We start from the raw sequence: 21,753 nt of genomic DNA, 5'->3' as shown, positions 1-21,753 counted from the left end.
CGGAGACACCCATAAGGCCCACAGCGCGACCGTTAAGTATTATAAAGTGTTTTTTAGGTTATACCCCCGACCTATGCCCTTATATACAGCATGTTAAAATACTGTATATACCGTAAGTGCCCGGTGGTGGTGGCCGCAGCTTATAGGCCAAAAAAAGTGGTGACAGGTTCCCTTTAACCAGTTTTATCCTCAGAATAGAAATGTTGAGATGCTGAGGACCCCTTGGAGAGTGGAGGTCCTAGGCAATTCGCCGGTCCTGACTATAATTAGGACTTGTTTTTGGGATAGGGCTTATATTTAAAGTATACCTCAAAAATCCTGTAAAATCATGGTAGGGCTTATATTTAGGGTAGGTCTTATTTTTTGGGAAATGTGCTATATTGTGACTAGAGTTGGTGCAAATTGATTTTCAGGACCCGGTCCATTGTCTCTGATCTGTAGCTGCATGACAGGATCCCTGAGACCGGCCTCCTGCCTCCACAGCTCCTGTTTGTAGAGAAGAGCTGCGGAGGCTGGGAGGGAGGAGGCCAGTCTTCGGGATCGCGTCCTGCAGCTACAGAGTGCTGACGCTCGAAGCTGTTTGAAACAACTCTTAACTGTGACTTTATATAATACTGGGCTGTAATATAATACTGGCCGGTAATATGATCTGATGTGGGGCTTATAATACAGTGGCTTGCAAAAGTTTGGGCACCCCTGGTCAGCATTACTGTGTTAAGCAAGTTGAAGATCTCTAAAAGGCATAAAGCTACAGATGACGCATTTCCTTTGTATTTTAGGAAAAAAAAAATATTTCCATCATTTACATTTTTAAATTAAGGAAAATGGGCCAATTCAAAACTTTGGGCACCCTGCATGGTTAGTACCTAGTAGGACCCCCTTTGGCAAGTATAACACCTTGTAAATTCTTTTTGCAGCAGCCAAGAGTCTTTCAATTCTTGTTTGTGGGGTTTTCATCCATCCTTGGAGAAGTCTCCGGTTCGGTGAGACTCCTGGCTTGTCTTGCATTCACGGCTCTTTTGAGGACTAGCCACAGATTTTCAATTATGTCCAGATCAGGGGTCTGTGAGGCCATTGTATAACCTTCAGCTTGCATCATTTGAGGTTGTCTATTGTGGATTTTGACATGTATTTAGGATCATTATCCATTTGTAGAAGCCATCCTCCTTTCTCCCCTTCCTTTCCCCCCAATGATGTTATGTTTGCATCACAAATTTGTTGAAATTGCATTGAATCCATTATTCCCTCTACCTGTGAAATGTTCCTTGTGTCATTAGCTGCAACACAACCCCAAAGCATGATTGATCCACCCCTTGCTTAATGGTTGGCAAGATATTCCTTTTCTCAAATTATATGCCCTATTTTCTCCACACATACCTTTTAAGCCAGAGTTCTATTTTATCCTCATTGGTCCACAAGACTTGTTTCCACAATGCATCAGACATACTTGGCATTCAAAATGCATTATGCAGACTTCTGATGCTGAATCTTATGATGAGGCCGCAGGAGAGGTTTTCTTCTGATGACACTTCCATGAAGGCCATGTTTGTGCAGGTGTCTCTGAACTGTAGAACAATGCACCACAACTCCAGAGTCTGCTAAATCTTCTTGAAGGTCTTTTGCAGTCAAAGCAGGGGTTCGGAGTATCCTCTCTAGCAATCCTATGAGCAGCTCTCACAGACATTTTGCTTGCTCTTCCTGACTTTACCTTGACCTTCACAGTTCCTTGTAGCTGCCATTTCTTAATTACATTTTGAACTGAGGAAAGGGCAATTTGTAATCACTTTGCTATCTTCTTATAGCCTTCTCCTGCTTTGTGGGCCTTCACCATTTTCAGAGTGTTAGGCAGCTGCTTAGAACAACATATGGCTGCTGATTTTTGGCACAAGGTTAGAGAAGGCCGAGTTTTTATAAAATTGTGAAGATTGCATCCTCTGATGATAGTGAACACACCATAACCCTAACAGGATAATTAAGGTCTGAAACCTTGGTCAGTTTTCTGAGCACACAAATCTCCAAAGGTGTCCAAACTTTTATTGGCCCATTTTCCTTTTTTTTTTTTTTTAAAGTAAAATTCTCTATTTCTATATCAATGTTTTTATGCTTTCTGCTTGTGGCACAGCTGTGTGATACAGCTGTCCCCCAGCTTTCCAGAAGGGCACCCCTTGCCTGGTCTCTGTCGTGTCTCGAGCCTTTACTTTACAGAAGTAGCTGGTTTCCCGTCAGTTCTTGTGGAGCCATCGGGGCGGCCATATTGGTTGTTTCCCTGCTTTTTGCCGGGGTGTAACCTGTGCCGGTCTCCTGTGGTCGTTATCAATGTGTTACATCATTATTGTGGTTGGCAGATGACCGGGGACGGCCTGCGGTGTTATTAGTGAAGGGCTCGCTGGTGACAGGACAGATCCCGGCCCCCCGCTCTGACATCACAGCTGGATCTCCGCCAGATTACACAACTATGCGGGTGACCGGGTCCTGCGCTGACCCCGGACAGTGCGGAGAAGATCAGGGTCTTGGACTTCACAGCTGGAAAAAGAGGTTTCTCTTCCTGGTCATTGTGATAAACAACCTGTGGTACTACAGATCAGACTACAACTCCCAGCATGCCCTGAGAGCCACAGGTGGCTTATTACACAGCTGAAATCTCCCACCATTCGTTGTAGGGCCTGTGATTTGCCGGTCATCTTTACATTGGGATGCCCATATGGGAATGCATTGAACATCTCATTTGTATGGAGTCCACCGGACCGTCTCACTGCAGCCACGTGGTGTTATTCCTCCTGGAATATTTGCCAACCGGCTATACATAGTGTTATTGTGTTATTATCATAGTGCAAGTGTTATAGTGTCAGCACTGTGTGGCCTGTGTCATTGTGAGGGGACACCCCCAAATTGCAATATCATTAGGTACTAAATCCGGTGTAAAGGTACCGTCACACTAAGCAACATCGCTGCTAAGGCACAACTTGCTAGCGATGTTGCTGTGTGTGACATCCAGCAACAACCTGGCCCCTGCTGTGAGGTCGCTGGTTGTTGCTGAATGTCCTGGGACATTTTTTAGTTGTTGCTGTCCTGCTGTGAAGCACAGATCGCTGTGTGTGACAGTGACAGAGCAACAACTAAATGTGCAGGCAGCAGGAGCCGGCTTCTGTGGATGCTGGTAACCACGGTAAACAGCGGGTAACCATGGAGTCCTTACCTTGGTTACCCAATATTTACCTTCGTTACCAGCGTCCGCAGCTCCCTGCTGCCTGCACACGTAGCAGAGTACACATCGGTTAATTAACCCGATGTGTACTGTGGCTAGGTGTGCAGGGAGCCAGCGCTAAGCGGTGTGCGCTGGTAACCAAGGTAAATATCGGGTTGGTTACCTGATATTTACCTTAGTTACCAAGCGCAGCATGCTTCCACGTGTAGCGACGCTCCAGTGATCCCTGCCAGGTCAGGTTGCTGGTGGGATCGCTGGAGCGTCGCAGTGTGACATCTCACCAGCAACCTCCTAGCAACTTACCAGCGATCCCTATCAGGTTGTTTCGTTGATGGGATCGCTGGTAAGTTTAGTGTGACTGTGCCTTAACTCGTGGTCAGTGGAAGGTAAAGGTTTTATGGCCCTGTCATGGAGTTAGTGTGTCCCTCCTGGTTAGACAGTATTGTCATCCTGCTACTTTTACTGTTAGATGGACTGAACTGAACTGGTCCAAATAACTACCGGGGCCACAGCTATCAGGTGTTTATAGGGACTGGTCATCAGCAGATTACGGGCCACAACTATCCAGTCTATGGAGGGACTGGTCATCGGCAGGTTATGGGTCAGAATAACCATCGGGGGCCACAGCTATCAGGTCTCTGGAGGGACTGGGATCCGCAGGCTTTCTCAGAATAACAACTCCCGGGAGCCACAACTATGGAGTCTGTGGAGAGACTGGTATCAGCAGGTTATGGGTCAGAATAACCATCACCAGGGGCCACAGATTTGGGGTCTATGGAGGGACTGATCTTCGGCATGTTTTACGCAATAAATTACTGAAACCTTATTTTCGAGGAATGTCCGGATGTCAGAGCCGAGTGTTGTCACTGGGATTTGATCTTTTTGAAAAAATTATTTTTTATAGGAACTCCGCTGTCATTATCGAATCCTTATTTTCTTCAACCAAATATTTTTCACTACTTATATATAAAACCATGTACTTTTATTATAACAAATGAACATACATACATAAATTTGATTAAGAACAGGGGGGAAACAAGGAAGGATAATTGACCCTATCCTTTTCCTACCTCAAGTACGGGGGTCGGCGTCCTAATTTTGAAAGAGACGCCCCCGTTAGACGACGACTGACCCTGCGTATGCCCTCCCTAGTGATTTTAGAGTGCAATCCCTCTTAAGAATGAAATACCCCAACAGTAGTATCACCACAGTGAGGAAGAGGTGCGCAGTCAATAATGGCTAATTTGTCTGCATCACCAATTTGACCTGTGGGGATTAGGGGCCTTAGGATCAAAAACTGTCAATAGGTCTGTGTGCTCAGTAACAGTCTTTGAAATAGCTAAAGTTATAGCTGGGCATTTGTTGAATAGCTAATTATTATTAATATCTATCTTCCTATCTCTGTTACTGAGCACCTCTTCCTCACTGTGGTGATACTACTGTTGGGGTATTTCATTCTTAAGAGGGATTGCACTCTAAAATCACTAGGGAGGGCATACGCAGGGTCAGTCGTCGTCGAACGGGGGCGTCTCTTTCAAAATTAGGACGCCGACCCCCGTACTTGAGGTAGGAAAAGGATAGGGTCAATTATCCTTCCTTGTTTCCCCCCTGTTCTTAATCAAATTTATGTATGTATGTTCATTTGTTATAATAAAGTACATGGTTTTATATATAAGTAGTGAAAAATATTTGGTTGAATACAATATCTACTTTAGTTATTGGAACTGGTATCGAATCCTTATTTTCCCATAGGGCTCCCAAGTGTGGTGTGGAGTACAGGAGGGCTGATGTTCTGTAATACAGCTACTTTATAACCAATTGTCGTATGGGGAGGAACTGGTAACGTGGACTTCTAGGGTCAACAAACTTGACACTTTTTTTTAAAGCTATTATATGTTTTGGTCATGAGGGGTCGGATGCTGATACAGATGGGTAGAAGTGCTGAGCGTTGTGTTCAGATCTGCCACCGTAATTATTAGGGAGGTGGCTAAGCGGTGTGTGGCTCCATGGAAAGTAAGGCTTTAGAGCACTTTGCTGAGGTGTCTGAGGAGCAGCCATAAAGAGCTGCACCCAGGTGATGGGCCACCGCTCACATAGAGGCGCCCAGGAGATGGGGCCCAGCTCACAGAGGCACCCAGGAGATGGGGCACTTCTCACATAGAGGCGCCCAGGAGATGGGGCACTTCTCACATAGAGGCGCCCAGGAGATGGGGCACTTCTCACATAGAGGCACCCAGGAGATGGGGCCCAGCTCACATAGAGGCACCCAGGAGATGGGGCCCAGCTCACATAGAGGCGCCCAGGAGATGGGGCACTTCTCACATAGAGGCACCCAGGTGATGGGGCACTTCTCACATAGAGGCGCCCAGGAGATGGGGCCCAGCTCACAGAGGCACCCAGGAGATGGGGCACTTCTCACATAGAGGCGCCCAGGAGATGGGGCACTTCTCACATAGAGGCGCCCAGGAGATGGGGCACTTCTCACATAGAGGCGCCCAGGTGATGGGGCACTTCTCACATAGAGGCGCCCAGGAGATGGGGCCCAGCTCACATAGAGGCGCCCAGGAGATGGGGCACTTCTCACATAGAGGCGCCCAGGTGATGGGGCCCAGCTCACATAGAGGCGCCCAGGTGATGGGGCCCAGCTCACATAGAGGCGCCCAGGTGATGGGGCCCAGCTCACATAGAGGCGCCCAGGTGATGGGGCCCTTCTCACATAGAGGCACCCAGGAGATGGGGCACTTCTCACATAGAGGCGCCCAGGAGATGGGGCACTTCTCACATAGAGGCGCCCAGGAGATGGGGCACTTCTCACATAGAGGCACCCAGGTAATGGGGCCCAGCTCACATAGAGGCGCCCAGGTGATGGGGCCCAGCTCACATAGAGGCGCCCAGGTGATGGGGCCCAGCTCACATAGAGGCGCCCAGGAGATGGGGCCCAGCTCACATAGAGGCGCCCAGGTGATGGGGCACTTCTCACATAGAGGCGCCCAGGAGATGGGGCCCAGCTCACATAGAGGCGCCCAGGAGATGGGGCACTTCTCACATAGAGGCACCCAGGTGATGGGGCCCAGCTCACATAGAGGCGCCCAGGAGATGGGGCCCAGCTCACATAGAGGCGCCCAGGAGATGGGGCCCAGCTCACATAGAGGCGCCCAGGAGATGGGGCACTTCTCACATAGAGGCACCCAGGTAATGGGGCCCAGCTCACATAGAGGCGCCCAGGAGATGGGGCCCAGCTCACATAGAGGCGCCCAGGAGATGGGACGCAGCTCACATAGAGGCGCCCAGGAGATGGGACGCAGCTCACATAGAGGCGCCCAGGAGATGGGGCCCAGCTCACATAGAGGCGCCCAGGAGATGGGGCCCAGCTCACATAGAGGCGCCCAGGAGATGGGGCCCAGCTCACATAGAGGCGCCCAGGTGATGGGGCCCTTCTCACATAGAGGCGCCCAGGAGATGGGGCCCAGCTCACATAGAGGCGCCCAGGAGATGGGGCCCAGCTCACATAGAGGCGCCCAGGAGATGGGGCCCAGCTCACATAGAGGCGCCCAGGAGATGGGGCCCAGCTCACATAGAGGCGCCCAGATTTCACAAACTATATACTTCTACATGTCAAAAGTTTTCTGAAACTAGAAGAACACTGTAAAATGTTGAATAAACTTCTGCATATACGCGGTACAATATAGAGGGGTTCCGTGGGTTTTCTTTAGGAAATGAAATGTTTGTAGGACCTGAGAATTGTGTGATCAACAAAACCTAGATTGTCTACTCCAGCTTTTGAGGGGAGTCATTGGCGTCACTGTGTACCCCTTGGTGCCGGAGGATTGTCCGCAGTCGTGTAGTGCCCCCCCATACAGGTAGAAATGTCCTGGTCTTCAGTCTCCGTCCATCATTGCAGACAGATCAATTTGTATATCCAGTATTGATGAGGCGAGGATCGATCTCCGTCAGACGCCGCTCACTACATCAATTTGTAGAGGAGTAAATAAATAAGTGGATTCCAGCTCCTTTTGCTGCGGTCGTCTCTCCCAGTGACACCAGTGCGTGTGTTTTTCCATACTGGTGCGTGTCAGACAGGAGGACAATGCTACTGGCTGCTGGCGCCCTGTATACACTGAGTCACGCCGGGCAGTGACTGATGCCGCTAATTACAGCGCAGGTAAAGCATCGCCATCCCTGTTATATGACCTACTTTCCCGTCTCTCGCAGTTTACACACGATTATGGAAATGTTTATTGTGATTTCCACTGCGGGTTCTCTATAAACAGCTGCCCATGAACCGCGGCTTATTCTTACCTTTACCAGCTTGTCATTCGCTTACCTTAGCTTTGTAGGTGCGTCTGACCAGGGGAAGCAAGACACATTCAGTCGCCTAAGGCTGTTTCACATCATGATTTAAAGGGGTTAAAATTAAACTTTGTGCAGGGGATGTTATATGTAAAATATAACTAATTGGGCCATAGTTATCCACTAGCACCTGCCTGCATCCAGCACAGGCAGCGCCATGGTGTGCGTAGAGACAGGAGGCGGTGATGTCACTATTCCACCAGCGGCTGTGCCGCTGCTTTGGTGATGAGCAACTGGGCCGCTGCTGGCGGGGATTAGCGGCATTGGTCGGCTGCTGGCGGGGATTAGCGGCATTGGTCGGCTGCTGGCGGGGATTAGCGGCTTGGGTCGGCTGCTGGCGGGGATTGGCGGCATTGGTCGGCTGCTGGCGGGGATTAGCGGCATTGGTCGGCTGCTGGCGGGGATTAGCGGCATTGGTCGGCTGCTGGCGGGGATTGGCGGCATTGGTCGGCTGCTGGCGGGGATTGGCGGCGTCGGTCAACTGCTGGCGGGGATTGGCGGCGTCGGTGGGCTGCTGGCGGGGATTGGCGGCGTCGGTGGGCTGCTGGCGGGGATTGGCGGCGTTGGTCGGGTGACTGAATAGCACTTAGTTCTAAAGTATCTGATGACATGCTAGATGGGAAAAGCGCAGTGTACTAGTATAGTAACATATACTGACCAGATGGAAGCGAAAAAGCGATTTTTTTTTTTTTTTCTTTTTTTTTTTTTTTTTTTTTGGGCCTCCTTTTGGCAATGGAGCTGTGAGGTCACGTTGTACGTCTGGAGCTTTCCTAGGAGGCATGCAGCTCATGTACATGGTGTGAACACTGCCGGATGGACTTTCTGGCTCTTCGCAGCTGATCTGTGCAGAGAACAGGTCATCAGGGAACATGAGTAGGGAAGGATTTGGCATATTTCACTGCCTGTAATATTTGGATATAGCTGAAAAATTCAGAATGGCTTTGGGGAGGTCCTGATTAAGGCTACGTTCACATACACTGTGTGTTTTTTTGCCGTGGAATTACTTGGTGAGAATCCACAGCATATCGCAGAGCTGATGACCTCTTAAAGTGTAAATTGAGCTTATAAAGTGGGTTTCCATTTTTCTTTGCTCCATTATATCACACTCTGTGGGGGAATTTATGAAATCCGAGATGCATATCCTCATTATGTCCAGCTCTGCGTCTCCGCCGCTGGTCTTGGGACTAGCTGCAGCGGTGACACCATGAGTATAGCTCACATGACCGCTGCACACAGTCACTGGGCTCAGCGTTTTATGCATTTACATAAGCATCACAGTGATTGACTGCAGCAGTTGTGACGTCAGCGCTGCAGCCTCTCATAGACCGTGGACTGTGTAGGGTGAGTATTGGATGTCACTAGCACAAGCGAATGTGCACAGAAAGTGTTAAAAATGGAAAACCCTTTTCTATCCGCTGCCGGATAATTCATGTATTATCAGTAAGAAGGGGATGTGATCTCCGCTGTAAACCGGCCGCATTTCTGCACCCAAATCCCCAATTTTCAGCTCCAGGTTGAGCGCTCCGCTGTGTATGTTGCGCCCGGCACCCGCCAATTCTGTTGTGGATTTGCCACAGATTTTATTCTTTGAATTGCATTTATTTCCACAAAAAGTATTAAAATAAAATCTGTAGCAATCACTCTGCGTGTCTGAGGACGAAGGGTCAACTAATGGTGGACACAGATTTAGCCCCAATAAAACAAATGGGGGGCAGAAAAAAGGTGCAAAATTCCCCTGTGTGGAGGCGACCTGAAGAAGCCTCTGCTGCCGCCTTGTCATTTGCTTTGTATGTGTGCAGCGCTGGCTGTGACGCACGGTGAGATTCTGTGCATCCGCCGTCACACGCTTTCCACCAGGACTGATATTCTATATGAGATCCAAGCCTTGTGCAATGCAGAGCGGTGGTGCTGCCGGCTGTATGCGCCCCCCGCTCAGGAGGTCAGGGTAGTACAGCACACCTCCACATTCTGCATGGGGGGGGGGGGTTATTCCAGAGTCTGTTAACCCCTTGTATTATAGCTCATTTATTACATCTGCACATGTGCAAATATGAGCGTGCACACTGCAGTGCGGTATGGTGCTCTAAGAGCACTGTATTATACTGTGTATGCAAAGCTAGAAAGATTAAGGCGGCTTTCACACTGTTTTGTTTTTTTTTTTACATGCGTCATGAACGTTTTTTTTAACACAAAAATGGATCCAGTGCAAATGCCTTTTTCATTTCAATGCATTTGTAATGGACTCGCGTCAACATGTGTTCACCTGCGTTTGCGTGCGTTAGGGTACGCTCACACGAGCGTGAAAATCGGACGAGTGCAATGCGAGAAATTCTCGCATTGCACTCTGACCAATGTTAGGCAATGAGGTTGAGCTGTTGGTCAGCTTTTCTCGCATCCAGAATCTGGATGCGAGAAAAGCGGCAGCATGCTGCGTTTTGCTGCTACCGCCGTATCTCTCGCACCCATTCAAGTGAATGGATGCGAGAGATACATCGGACTGCACTCGGATGTTATCCCAGTGCAGTGCGATCTACGCACAGGCTGACAGTGGAGGAGATGGGAGGATTAACCCCTCCCTCTCCACCGCAGTGCCCGCACTCAGCTTCACAGCTGTGACCCGATCGCAAGATCGGGTTACAGTCGCATGACACCCGGCTCACGCTCGCAGCAGAGCCTGAGCCGGGGGACATTAGCATATCGCATCCGATGCTCTCGCATCGGATGCCATACGCTCGTGTGAGTCCAGCCTTATAGTGAGGATCCAGCGACTTGCTGTTTTTTAACTTTTTTCAAAAACGCTACCTGTAGCATTTTTGAGCTGCGTCTAAGGCTGGTTTCACACTACGTCTTTTTAACATCCGTTAAAAACGTTTTTTTAACGGAAGTACGGATCCTGTGCAAATCCGTTTTCACTGCAATGCATTTTCAATGGACTCGCGTCCACCTGCGTTTGCATGCGTTTGCGTCCGTTAGACGCAGGATCCGTCCTTTTGCGTTATTTTGACATGTTTCAAAAACGCAACATGTAGCGTTTTTTTGCTTTGTCAAAATAACGCATCTCACAGGATCCTTGACATTGCGCCGCGAGCTGCAATGCATTTCAATGAGTGCTGGATCCTGCCTAGCAGAATGCGTTCAGTTGCGTTGTAACAGGATCCTGCTTTTGTACTGAGCATGCCCAGAAAGTACTGAGCATGCCCAGAACCAGTCTCCAGTGATCTGTCTATCTCTCTACTCCCTCCCTCACCCTCTCTCTCTCTATCTCTGTCTTTCCCCCTTCCTCCCCTTCCTCTCTCTCCCCTGCCTGAGAGCTGCGGACACTCGTAACCAAGGTAAATATCGCGTAACCACTTCTCTTAGTTACCCGATGTTTACCTTGGTTACCAGCGTCTGCAGCTGTCAGAAGCCTCCTCCCAGTCTAGTTCCCCTCACTCCCGATCACATGACTCCAATGCCCGCCCCTAAATATCCAGTGCAGGATCCTGCAAAATAACATATGCGTTTGCATACGTTATTTGCTGTAAAAGCAGGATCCGTACTTCCGCTAAAAAAAACGTTTTCAGCGGATATTAAAAAGACGTAGTGTGAAACTAGCCTTAGGCTGCTTTCACACTACGTCTTTTTAACATGCGTCCTGAACGTTTTTTTGCTGCAAAAGCGGATCCTGCTTTTACAGCAAAAAATGCATGCAAACGCATGTCTTATTTTGCAGGATCCTGTCACTGGATGTTTAGGGGCGGGCATTGGAGTCATGTGATCGGGAGTGAGGGGAACTAAACGTGCCAGACTGGGAGCCGGCATCTGACAGCTGCGAGGCTCGTAACCAAGGTAAACATCGGGTATACTTGCATGGATACCCGATATTTACTTTGGTTACAAGCGTCTGCAGCTGCTAGGAGCTGGGCTCCCTGCACACGTTACCAACGTAAACATCGGGTAACTAAGATAAGTGGTTACCTGATGTTTACCTTGGTTACGAGCGTCCGCAGCGCTCAGGTGGGGGAGAGGGAGGGGGAGAGACAGAGAGAGAGGGGGAGAGAGACAGAGAGGTAGGAGAGAGACTGATCACGGGGCTGGCTTCTGGGCATGCTCAGTAGAGCAAGCAGGATCCTGCCTATCAGCACGCCAGCGTTCACATGCGTTTGCATGCTGTTTAGTCAGGATCCAGCAATTTGCAGAAGTTGGACGCAGCTCAAAAACGCTACAAGTAGCGTTTTTGAAAGATGTTAAAAAACGGCAAGTCGCTGGATCCTCACTATAACGCACGCAAACGCAGGTGAACACATGTTGACGCGAGTCCATTGCAAATGCATTGAAATGAAAACGCATTTGCACTGGATCCGTTTCTGCGTTAAAAAAACGTTCAGGACGCATGTTTAAAAGACGTAGTGTGAAAGCAGCCTAAATACTGCAAATCGCTGGATCCTGACTAAACAGCACGCAGTTCTTCTGTCCCTCTCTGTCCCTCTCTGTGCCTCTCTGTGCCTCTCTGTGCCTCTCTGTGCCTCTCTGTGCCTCTCTGTGCCTCTCTGTCCCTCTCTGTCCCTCTCTGTCCCTCTCTGTCCCTCTCTGTCCCTCTCTGTCCCTCTCTGTCCCTCTCTGTCCCTCTCTGTGCCTCATAACCAAAGTAAATATCGGGTAACCAAGCAAAGCGCTTCGCTTAGTTACCCGATGTTTACCTTGGTTACCAGCATCCGAAGCTGTCAGATGCCGGCTCCCAGTCTATCACGTTCAGTTCCCCTCACTCCCGATCACATGACTCCAATGTCCGCCCATAAACTTCAAGTGACAGGATCCTGCAAAGTAACACACGTGTTTGCATGCATTTTTCTTTGTAAAAACAGGATCCACTTTTACAGCAAAAAAACTTTCATGACGCATGTTAAAAAAACGTAGTGTGAAGGCAGCCTAAAAAAGACCGCACAGATTATAATGATTACATATACAATGTAACCTTGGATTACGAGCATAATTGGTTTCGGGAGTGCGCTCTTAAACCAAGTTACTCTTATATCAAAGCGAATTTTCCCATGGGAAGTGATGGACACACAGACAATTCGTTCCACAACCCAAAAATATTTGCTGAAAGAAAGTACAATACTGTAACCATAAATGCAAATTGATAGACATGCTATATAGTATATACTGTACTGTACGATGGTATACAGTACACATGTACAGAAATGTACCTCCAGAGCGGGTCAGAGCGCGGTGAGAGGACGGATCCAGACGTGTGCACGGTGAATATTTGCTCTTATTGCAAAGCATTGCTCTTAAACCAAGTTAGAAATTTTTTTAAAATCTTTGCTTGTCTTGCAAAACGCTCTCAAACCAAATTACTCTTAATCCAAGGTTCCACTGTATGTATAGCTTTGTATACATTATCCGGTTTCTGTGCATAGTGGTGTGTTTGGACTGATCTTACATAGGGAATGTGTGGTTTGGAGCTTTCTCTTCTAGTGTTGTAGATTACGTGGGTCCATTATTGGGTCCTTTCGACTCTGTAAGCCCACCCTTGTGTCCATGCCTGAGATCTCTTCATACTAAGTTCATATTGCCTTTCGTTTTCTACAGATTAGACGAAGGCGCCTGGCTCGGCTTGCTGGTGGGCCGTCTTCGCAGCCCACGACCCCTCTTACGTCTCCACAAAGAGAGAATCCGCCTGGACCGCCGGTAGCAGGACCCGTCCCCAGTGCGTCCCACCAGCTTGGCCTAAATGTCCAGGGGATGACCCCAGCTACCTCACCCATAGGAGCATCAGGTAAGGGGACAACTTGTATGTATTATGTCTGTGCAGACCCCGGTGTATACGGCATCTGAATCGCATGGGAAAATAGCAGGAAAGTAATCGCTTATCTACTTTTCAAGAGCTTTATGTTGAATTGCTGAGACGTTTTGCAGCTACTGATATTATTCTGATCTGGGTTAAAAATCCCCAACCTGAATATTTTCTTGCAAAAGGTCTCTGCAATAACCTGAATGATTCAACAGAACCGACTCTGCATTGTATATAGCGGTGTATGAATACTTAGGTGTGCTGGATGGCACCTACCTGATGTCTAGGGCAGCGCATAGTGTCCTTGTCCACATGGCTAGGTACTGCTTCACGACATATGACATACATGTACGTCATATGTCAGTCCTGCACATGACGGCTGATTTAATCTACCCATGACTGGCACTGTCAATCTCTGTCAGCAGCATTTAACATGTGCAGGGTTGTCATGGCAGCCAGGGGTCTGCTGATGACCCCCATGCCTTTTTGTTTTGATTCTACTGCAAACGACAGCCCGTAGCTGGTGTTCATAGGAGATTGGGATTTTCATTATACACAGCAGCGCTGATGCACCGCTATGTTCAACACAATCAGAATTTACAGTTTCAAGTCCCCTAACGGGTCTATTAAATACAGTAAAAAATGAAAGAAAGGTTTAAAAATAGGAAGAAGAAAAAAAAGTTCAAATCATCCCCCATTTGTCCCAATAAAAATAAAAAAAAACAAAAAAAAACAAAAACCCAAACATATCTGGTATCACTTTGTTCAGAAATGCCCAAGCTATCAAAATAAACGAATCTATACAGTAAACGGTGTAAAGAGAGAACCAAAATCAAGACACTAGAATTATGGGGGTATTTTTGGCCGCTGCAACATTGCAATAAAGGAGGTGATCAAAACATTGGGCGGCATGGGGGCTCAGTGGTTGGCACTGTAGTCTTGTGGTGGCTCAGTGGTTGGCACTGCAGTCTTGTGGTGGCTCAGTGGTTGGCACTGCAGTCTTGTGGTGGCTCAGTGGTTGGCACTGCAGTCTTGAGGTGGCTCAGTGGTTGGCGCGGCAGTCTTGAGGTGGCTTAGTGGTTGGCACGGCAATCCTGTGGTGGCTCAGTGGTTGGCGCGGCAGTCGTGTGGTGGCTCAGTTGGTGGCGCGGCAGTCGTGTGGTGGCTCAGTTGGTGGTGCGGCAGTCGTGTGGTGGCTCAGTTGGTGGTGCGGCAGTCGTGTGGTGGCTCAGTGGTTGGCGCGGCAGTCGTGTGGTGGCTCAGTGGTTGGCGCGGCAGTCGTGTGGTGGCTCAGTGGTTGGCGCGGCAGTCGTGTGGTGGCTCAGTGGTTGGCGCGGCAGTCGTGTGGTGGCTCAGTGGTTGGCGCGGCAGTCGTGTGGTGGCTCAGTGGTTGGCGCGGCGGTCGTGTGGTGGCTCAGTGGTTGGCGCGGCGGTCGTGTGGTGGCTCAGTGGTTGGCGCGGCGGTCGTGCGGTGGCTCAGTGGTTGGCGCGGCGGTTGTGTGGTGGCTCAGTGGTTGGCGCGGCGGTCGTGTGGTGGCTCAGAGGTTGGCGCGGCAGTCGTGTGGCTCAGTGGTTGGCGCGGCAGTCGTGTGGCTCAGTGGTTGGCGCGGCAGTCTTGTGGTGGCTCAGTGGTTGGCGCTGCAGTTTTGCAGCATTGGGGTCCTGGGTTAGAATCCCAAGGATAACATATGCAAGGAGTTTATGTTCTCCCTGTGTCTGCGTGGGTTTCCTCCGGGTACTCCTCTTTCTACCCACACTCCAAAGACATATAGGGAATTTAGATTGTGAGCCCCAATGGGGACAGTGTTCCTGATGTATGCAGCGGAATGTGTTAGCGCTATATAAAAATAAAGATTTTTTATTTTTGTATATAACCCAAAGTGGTATCAATAGAAACATCAGCTCAGGGCACATAAAATAAGCCGTCACATAGCCCAATATCCTGAAAAATTAAAACATTATGGGTCGCGTAAAATGGCGACTAAAGCAATTTATTTTTTTGATTTATTTTCTTACAAAAAAAAATCAACACTTAAATAAAACAAACCCCAGAACACTATACATGATTGGTGTCTACGTGCTCGTACTGATAAGGACTTGTTTGTTTTTATTAATAGTCCGAAACGCGTTAAGCTATCATGACCCTTACCTGTACCATCTAAGTGGATTTCGGTCTTCACAATGTTTTTAATGATGTCCAAATAAAGCCTTGAATGTTTTCACATAAGGAGGATTTGTGCCGGATCGCCCTCTTTTTCCTCTCCACGTTACCATATAGTGAACATGCTAAAAAAATAAAAAAAAGAGAAAAAGAAGGGAATTTTGTTTACTTACCGTAAATTCCTTTTCTTCTAGCTCCAATTGGGAGACCCAGACAGTGGGTGTATAGCTACTGCCCTCTGGAGGCCGCACAAAGAACTACACTTAAAAGTGTAAGGCCCCTCCCCTTCTGGCTATACACCCTCCCGTAGGAGTACAGATTCCTCAGTTTTAGTACCAAAGCAAGAAGGAGGAAAGCCAATAACAGTTTCAAAAACAAATTCAATCCGATAACATGATCGGAGAACTTAAGAAACAACATGAACAACATGTGCACCCGAAAAACGAAACCCTAAGAACAAATAGGGCGGGTGCTGGGTCTCCCAATTGGAGCTAGAAGAAAAGGAATTTACGGTAAGTAAACAAAATTCCCTTCTTCTTTTTCGCTCCTAATTGGGAGACCCAGACAGTGGGACGTCCAAAAGCAGTCCCTGGGTGGGTAAAAAGATACCACATGAACGGGCTGTCAGACAGCCTCTTCCTACAGGTGGGCCACCGCCGCCTGAAGGACCTGTCTACCTAGGCTGGCATCTGCCGAAGCGTAGGTATGCACTTGATAGTGTTTGGTAAACGTGTGCAGACTCGACCAGGTAGCCGCCTGGCACACTTGCTGAGCCGTAGCCTGATGCCGCAATGCCCAGGACGCACCCACGGCTCTGGTAGAATGGGCCTTCAGTCCAGATGGAATCGGAAGCCCAGCAGAACGGTATGTGTGAAGAATTGGTTCCTTGATCCACCGCGCCAGGGTGGATTTGGAAGCTTGCGATCCCTTATGCTGACCAGCGACTAGGACAAAGAGCGCATCAGAACGGCGTAGAGCCGCCGTGCGAGAAATGTAAATCCTGAGTGCTCTCACCAGGTCCAACAGATGTAAACCCTTTTCAAATTGGTGAACTGGATGCGGACACAAAGATGGTAAAGTGATATCCTGATTGAGATGAAAGGAAGAAACCACCTTGGGAGAAAACTCTGGAATTGGACGCAGTACTACCTTGTCTTGGTGAAAAACCAGGAAGGGAGATTTGCAAGATAACGCCGCTAGCTCGGACACTCTTCGAAGAGACGTGACCGCCACAAGAAAAACTACCTTTTGTGAAAGCCGAGAAAGGGGAACCTCTTTCAAAGGCTCGAAAGGCGGCTTCTGGAGAGCAATGAGAACCTTGTTCAGATCCCAGGGTTCCAATGGTCGTCTGTAAGGAGGAACGATATGACAAACTCCTTGGAGAAAAGTGCGTACTTTAGAAAGCTGTGCCAAGCGCTTCTGAAAGAATACGGATAGCGCGGAGACTTGACCCTTAAGAGAGCTAAGCGACAAGCCTTTTTCCAACCCAGACTGCAGGAAGGAAAGAAAAGTTGGCAATGCAAATGGCCAGGGAGAAAACCCTTGAGCCACGCACCACGCTAAGAATATCTTCCACGTTCTGTGATAGATCTTAGCTGAGGATGGTTTTCTAGCCTGTCTCATTGTGGCAACAACTTCATGAGATAAACCTGAGGCCGCTAGGATCCAGGACTCAATGGCCACACAGTCAGGTTCAGGGCCGCAGAATTCAGATGGAAAAACGGCCCTTGAGACAGCAAATCTGGACGGTCTGGTAGTGTCCACGGTTGGCCTACCGTGAGATGCCACAGATCCGGGTACCACGACCTTCTTGGCCAATCTGGAGCGACGAGTATGGCTCGATGGCAGTCGGACCTGATTTTCCGGAGAACTCTGGGTAACAATGCTAGAGGTGGGAACACATAGGGGAGTCGGAATTGCAACCAATCCTGAACCAAGGCGTCTGCCGCCAGTGCTCGGTGATCGTGAGACCGTGCCATGAAAACTGGGACCTTGTTGTTGTGTCGTGACGCCATCAGATCGACGTCCGGCGTCCCCCAGCGGCAACAGATCTGCTGAAACACGTCCGGGTGAAGGGACCATTCTCCTGCGTCCATGCCCTGGCGACTGAGAAAGTCTGCTTCCCAGTTTTCCACGCCTGGGATGTGAACTGCGGATATGGTGGACGCTCTGCTTTCCACCCACGTCAAAATCCGTTGGACTTCTTGAAAGGCTTGGCGACTGCGTGTTCCCCCTTGGTGGTTGATGTACGCCACCGCCGTGGAATTGTCCGACTGAATCCGAATCTGTTTGCCTTCCAGCCATTGTTGGAAGGCTCGCAGGGCAAGATAGATTGCTCTGATTTCCAGAACATTGATCTGCAGGGTGGACTCTTCCAGAGTCCACATCCCCTGAGCCCTGTGGTGGAGATACACCGCTCCCCACCCTGATAGGCTCGCATCCGTCGTGACCACTGCCCAGGACGGGGGAAGGAACGACTTTCCCTGTGACAATGAGGTGGGGAGAAGCCACCAACGCAGAGAGTCCTTGGCAGTCTGAGAGAGGGAGACAGTCCTGTCGAGGGACGTCGATTTCCCGTCCCATTGGCGTAGAATGTCCCATTGTAGAGGGCGCAGATGAAACTGCGCGAACGGGACTGCCTCCATTGCTGCTACCATCTTTCCTAGGAAATGCATGAGGCGCCTCAGTGAGTGCGACTGGCTCTGAAGGAGAGATTGCACTCCAGTCCGCAGCGAGCACTGCTTGTCCAGTGGAAGCTTCACTATCGCTGAGAGAGTATGAAACTCCATGCCAAGATAAGTCAGAGATTGGGTCGGGGTTAGATGAGACTTTGGAAAGTTGATAATCCACCCGAAACTCTGGAGAGTGTCTAGTGCCACTTTCAGACTGTGTTGGCATGCCTCTTGAGAGGGTGCCTTTATAAGCAGGTCGTCTAGATACGGGATGACCGAGTGACCCTGCGAGTGCAGTACAGCTACTACTGCTGCCATGACCTTGGTGAAGACCCGGGGGGCTGTTGCCAGACCGAAAGGTAACGCTACGAACTGCAGGTGTTCGTCGTGTATGACGAAGCGTAGGAAACGCTGATGCTCTGGTGCGAGCGGCACGTGGAGATACGCATCTTTGATATCTATTGATGCTAGAAAATCTCCTTGAGACATTGAGGCTATGACGGAGCGTAGGGATTCCATCCGGAACCTCCTGATTTTTACGTGTCTGTTGAGCAACTTTAGATCCAGGACGGGCCGATACGATCCGTCCTTTTTTGGGACCACAAACAGATTGGAGTAAAAACCGTGACCTTGTTCCTGAAGAGGGACGGAGGTCACCACTCCTTCCGCTTTTAGAGCGGCCACCGCCTGCAACAGAGCATCGGCTCGGTCTGGTGGGGGAGAAGTTCTGAAGACACGAGTTGGCGGACGAGAACTGAACTCTATCCTGTACCCGTGAGACAGAATATCCCTCACCCAACGGTCTTTGACGTGTGACAGCCAGATGTCGCCAAAGTGGGAAAGCCTCCCACCGACCGCGGGTGTGGGAATCGGAGACCTCAAGTCAGGAGGACGCCGTTTTGGCAACGGTTCCTCCGGCTGCCCTTTTTGGGCGTGACTGAGACCTCCAAGAATCTGAGCGTCTCTGGTCCTTTTGAGTCTTTTTTGACGATGCGAATTGGGACCTGCCCGGTCCTCGAAAGGACCGATAACCAGACTGACCCTTCCTCTGTTGGGGTCTGTTTTGTCTGTGTTGCGGTAAGGATGAGTCCTTACCCTTGGAGTGTTTGATGATTTCATCCAAACGCTCTCCAAACAATCGGTCACGAGAAAAAGGCAAATTGGTTAAGCACTTCTTGGAATGAGAATCTGCTTTCCAATGTCTCAACCACAGGGCCCTACGCAAAACAACGGAGTTGGCTGACGCCACTGCCGTGCGGCTTGTAGCGTCAAGAACAGCATTAATCGCGTACGACGCGAATGCCGCCATTTGCGAGGTCAATGGTGCTACCTGCGGGGCAAATGCACGTGTGACGGAGTCAACTCGCGCAAGCCCGGCTGAGATAGCTTGGAGTGCCCATACGGCTGCAAAAGAAGGCGCTAATGACGCTCCAATCGCTTCATAGATGGATTTCAGCCAGAGCTCCATCTGCCTGTCAGTGGCATCTTTAAGTGCCGCTCCATCTTCAACTGCAACCAAGGATCTAGCTGCAAGCCTGGAAATTGGAGGATCCACTTTTGGACACTGGGTCCAACCCTTGACCACCTCAGGGGGAAAAGGATAGCGTGTATCTTTAAGCCGTTTAGGAAAACGCCTTTCAGGATAAGCGTGGGGTTTCTGGATTGCGTCTCTAAAGTCAGCGTGGTCCAGAAAAGTGCTTAAAGTACGCTTAGGGTATCTGAAATGGATTCTCTCGTGCTGCGAAGCTGACTCCTCCACAAGAGGAGCTGGTGGGGAAATATTTAACATCTTATTGATGTTAAATATAAGATCATTAACTATGGCGTCACCATCTGGTGTATCTAGATTGAGAGCGGTCCCAGGATCAGAATCCTGATCAGTTACGTCCGCCTCATCACCCATAGATTCATCTCGCTGGGATCCTGACCATTGAGATGAATGTGAAGGCCCGTCATAGCGAGCCCGCTTAGGCTGCCCGGGGCCATCGTCCGAGTCAGAGTCTTCACCCTGAGGTGTATATGCCCGTCCCGGAGCTTGGAGCTGAGGGGGACCAGGGGGCAATGATTGCACAGTGTCCGTGGCCTGAAGTACAGGCCTAGCTCGCAATGTGTCAAGAATTTGTGACATAGTGAGAGACATTCTGTCAGCAAAAGCTGCAAACTCAGTGCCTGTCACCTGGACAGCATTCACAGGTGGTACACCCTGGGTCACGTCCAGCAGAGGCCCCGGCTGTGCAAGCGCCGCAGGGGCCGAGCACTGCACACAATGGGGGTCCGTGGAGCCTGCCGGTAGAAAAGTCCCACATGCGGTGCAGGAAGCATATAATGTCTGTGCTTTGGCACCCTTGCGTTTTGCGGACGACATGCTGCTGGCTCTCTGCAATGTGAGAGAGTCTATAGCCAAAGGGCGACCAGCGCTATGTAATACCAAGTATTTGTAGCAACAAAATACTAAGAATACTACTGGCACAAGAGGGGGTGAGCCCTGAGGGCTGCTTACCACCCGCTGAATAGCGGGTAAGAGGCGAAGAATTCCTTGTCTGGGTCTCCCCGGCTCCCCTCTGCAGCTCAGCGTGTCAGCAGGAATGGCTGCCGGCGTCTGTGGAGAGGGGCGGTCCGTGGGAGTTCCCAAACAAAAGTGCGGGAAACAGTGTCCCCTCTGTGCCGATTGTGAGGGCTGGAGTATGTAAAAACGACTCCAGCCCTCAGCGCTGATGCACTGGCCAGCGTCCCGCCCCTCTCCTGACTGGCAGGTCTGGGGGCGGGAACGAACGGGAGCAGGCCGCAAAAGCCGGGGACTCGAGTTATCAGCGCGGCCGCCGTAAAAGCGCGGGCCGCGCTGAAGTCCCCGGCGCACCACAAGTGCCAGCCGCGCCGCAGTCCCAGCGGCCGGCATGACCGATTTCTAGATGTGGCCAGCGTCCCGCCCCTCTCCTGACTGGCAGGTCCGGGGGCGGGAACCAACGGAAGCAGGCCGCAAAAGCCGGGGACTCGAGTTATCAGCGCGGCCGCCGTAAAAGCGCGGGCCGCGCTGAAGTCCCCGGCGCACCACAAGTGCCAGCCGCGCCGCAGTCCCAGCGGCTGGCGCGACCGATTCCTGGAAGTGTGCCTGCTTCAGCTAAGCTGAATGAGGCCATGGCACAAGCGCCGTAGCGCTGATGTCCCCCGGCGCACTACAACACCCAGCATGCTGCGGTGTGAGCGCCTGCACGGGGACACAGAGTACCTTGAGGATGCAGGGCCATGTCCCTGATGTACTCCGCTCCATCCAGCATCTTGTCCAGGGGCTGTAGATGGAGCACGGTCTCAGTGCCTGGAGACCAGTAAATCCCACTTCACCCAGAGCCCTGTAAAAAGGGATGGGGAAGGAATCAGCATGTGGGCTCCTGCCGCCGTACCCGCAATGGGTACCTCAACCTTACAAACACCTCCGACATACAGTGGGGTGAGAAGGGAGCATGCTGGGGACACTATATGTGTCCTCTTTTCTTCCATCCGACATAGTCAGCAGCTGCTGCTGACTAAAAACAATGGAGCTATGCGTGCGTGTCTGACCTCCTTGCGCACAAAGCTAAAACTGAGGAATCTG

The 21,753-nt window shown here is 50.2% G+C and overlaps 1 protein-coding gene across 1 annotated transcript in view; it reads left to right on the top strand.

Annotated features, from left to right (window-relative positions):
* The first annotated feature begins 2,455 nt into the window (after positions 1 to 2,455).
* The window catches only part of UBE4B (ubiquitination factor E4B), a 44,452-nt gene continuing 25,154 nt past the window's right edge, over positions 2,456 to 21,753 (top strand). The window contains exon 1 of the mRNA XM_075327361.1: positions 2,456 to 2,571. Within this exon, the coding sequence (XP_075183476.1) occupies positions 2,456 to 2,571 (116 nt within the window). The remainder of the gene's footprint in view (positions 2,572 to 21,753) is intronic.

The sequence above is a fragment of the Anomaloglossus baeobatrachus genome, chromosome 11, assembly GCF_048569485.1.
Source record: "Anomaloglossus baeobatrachus isolate aAnoBae1 chromosome 11, aAnoBae1.hap1, whole genome shotgun sequence".
NCBI classification, from domain to species: domain Eukaryota; kingdom Metazoa; phylum Chordata; class Amphibia; order Anura; family Aromobatidae; genus Anomaloglossus; species Anomaloglossus baeobatrachus.
This window is presented reverse-complemented; position numbering and strand designations above follow the sequence as displayed.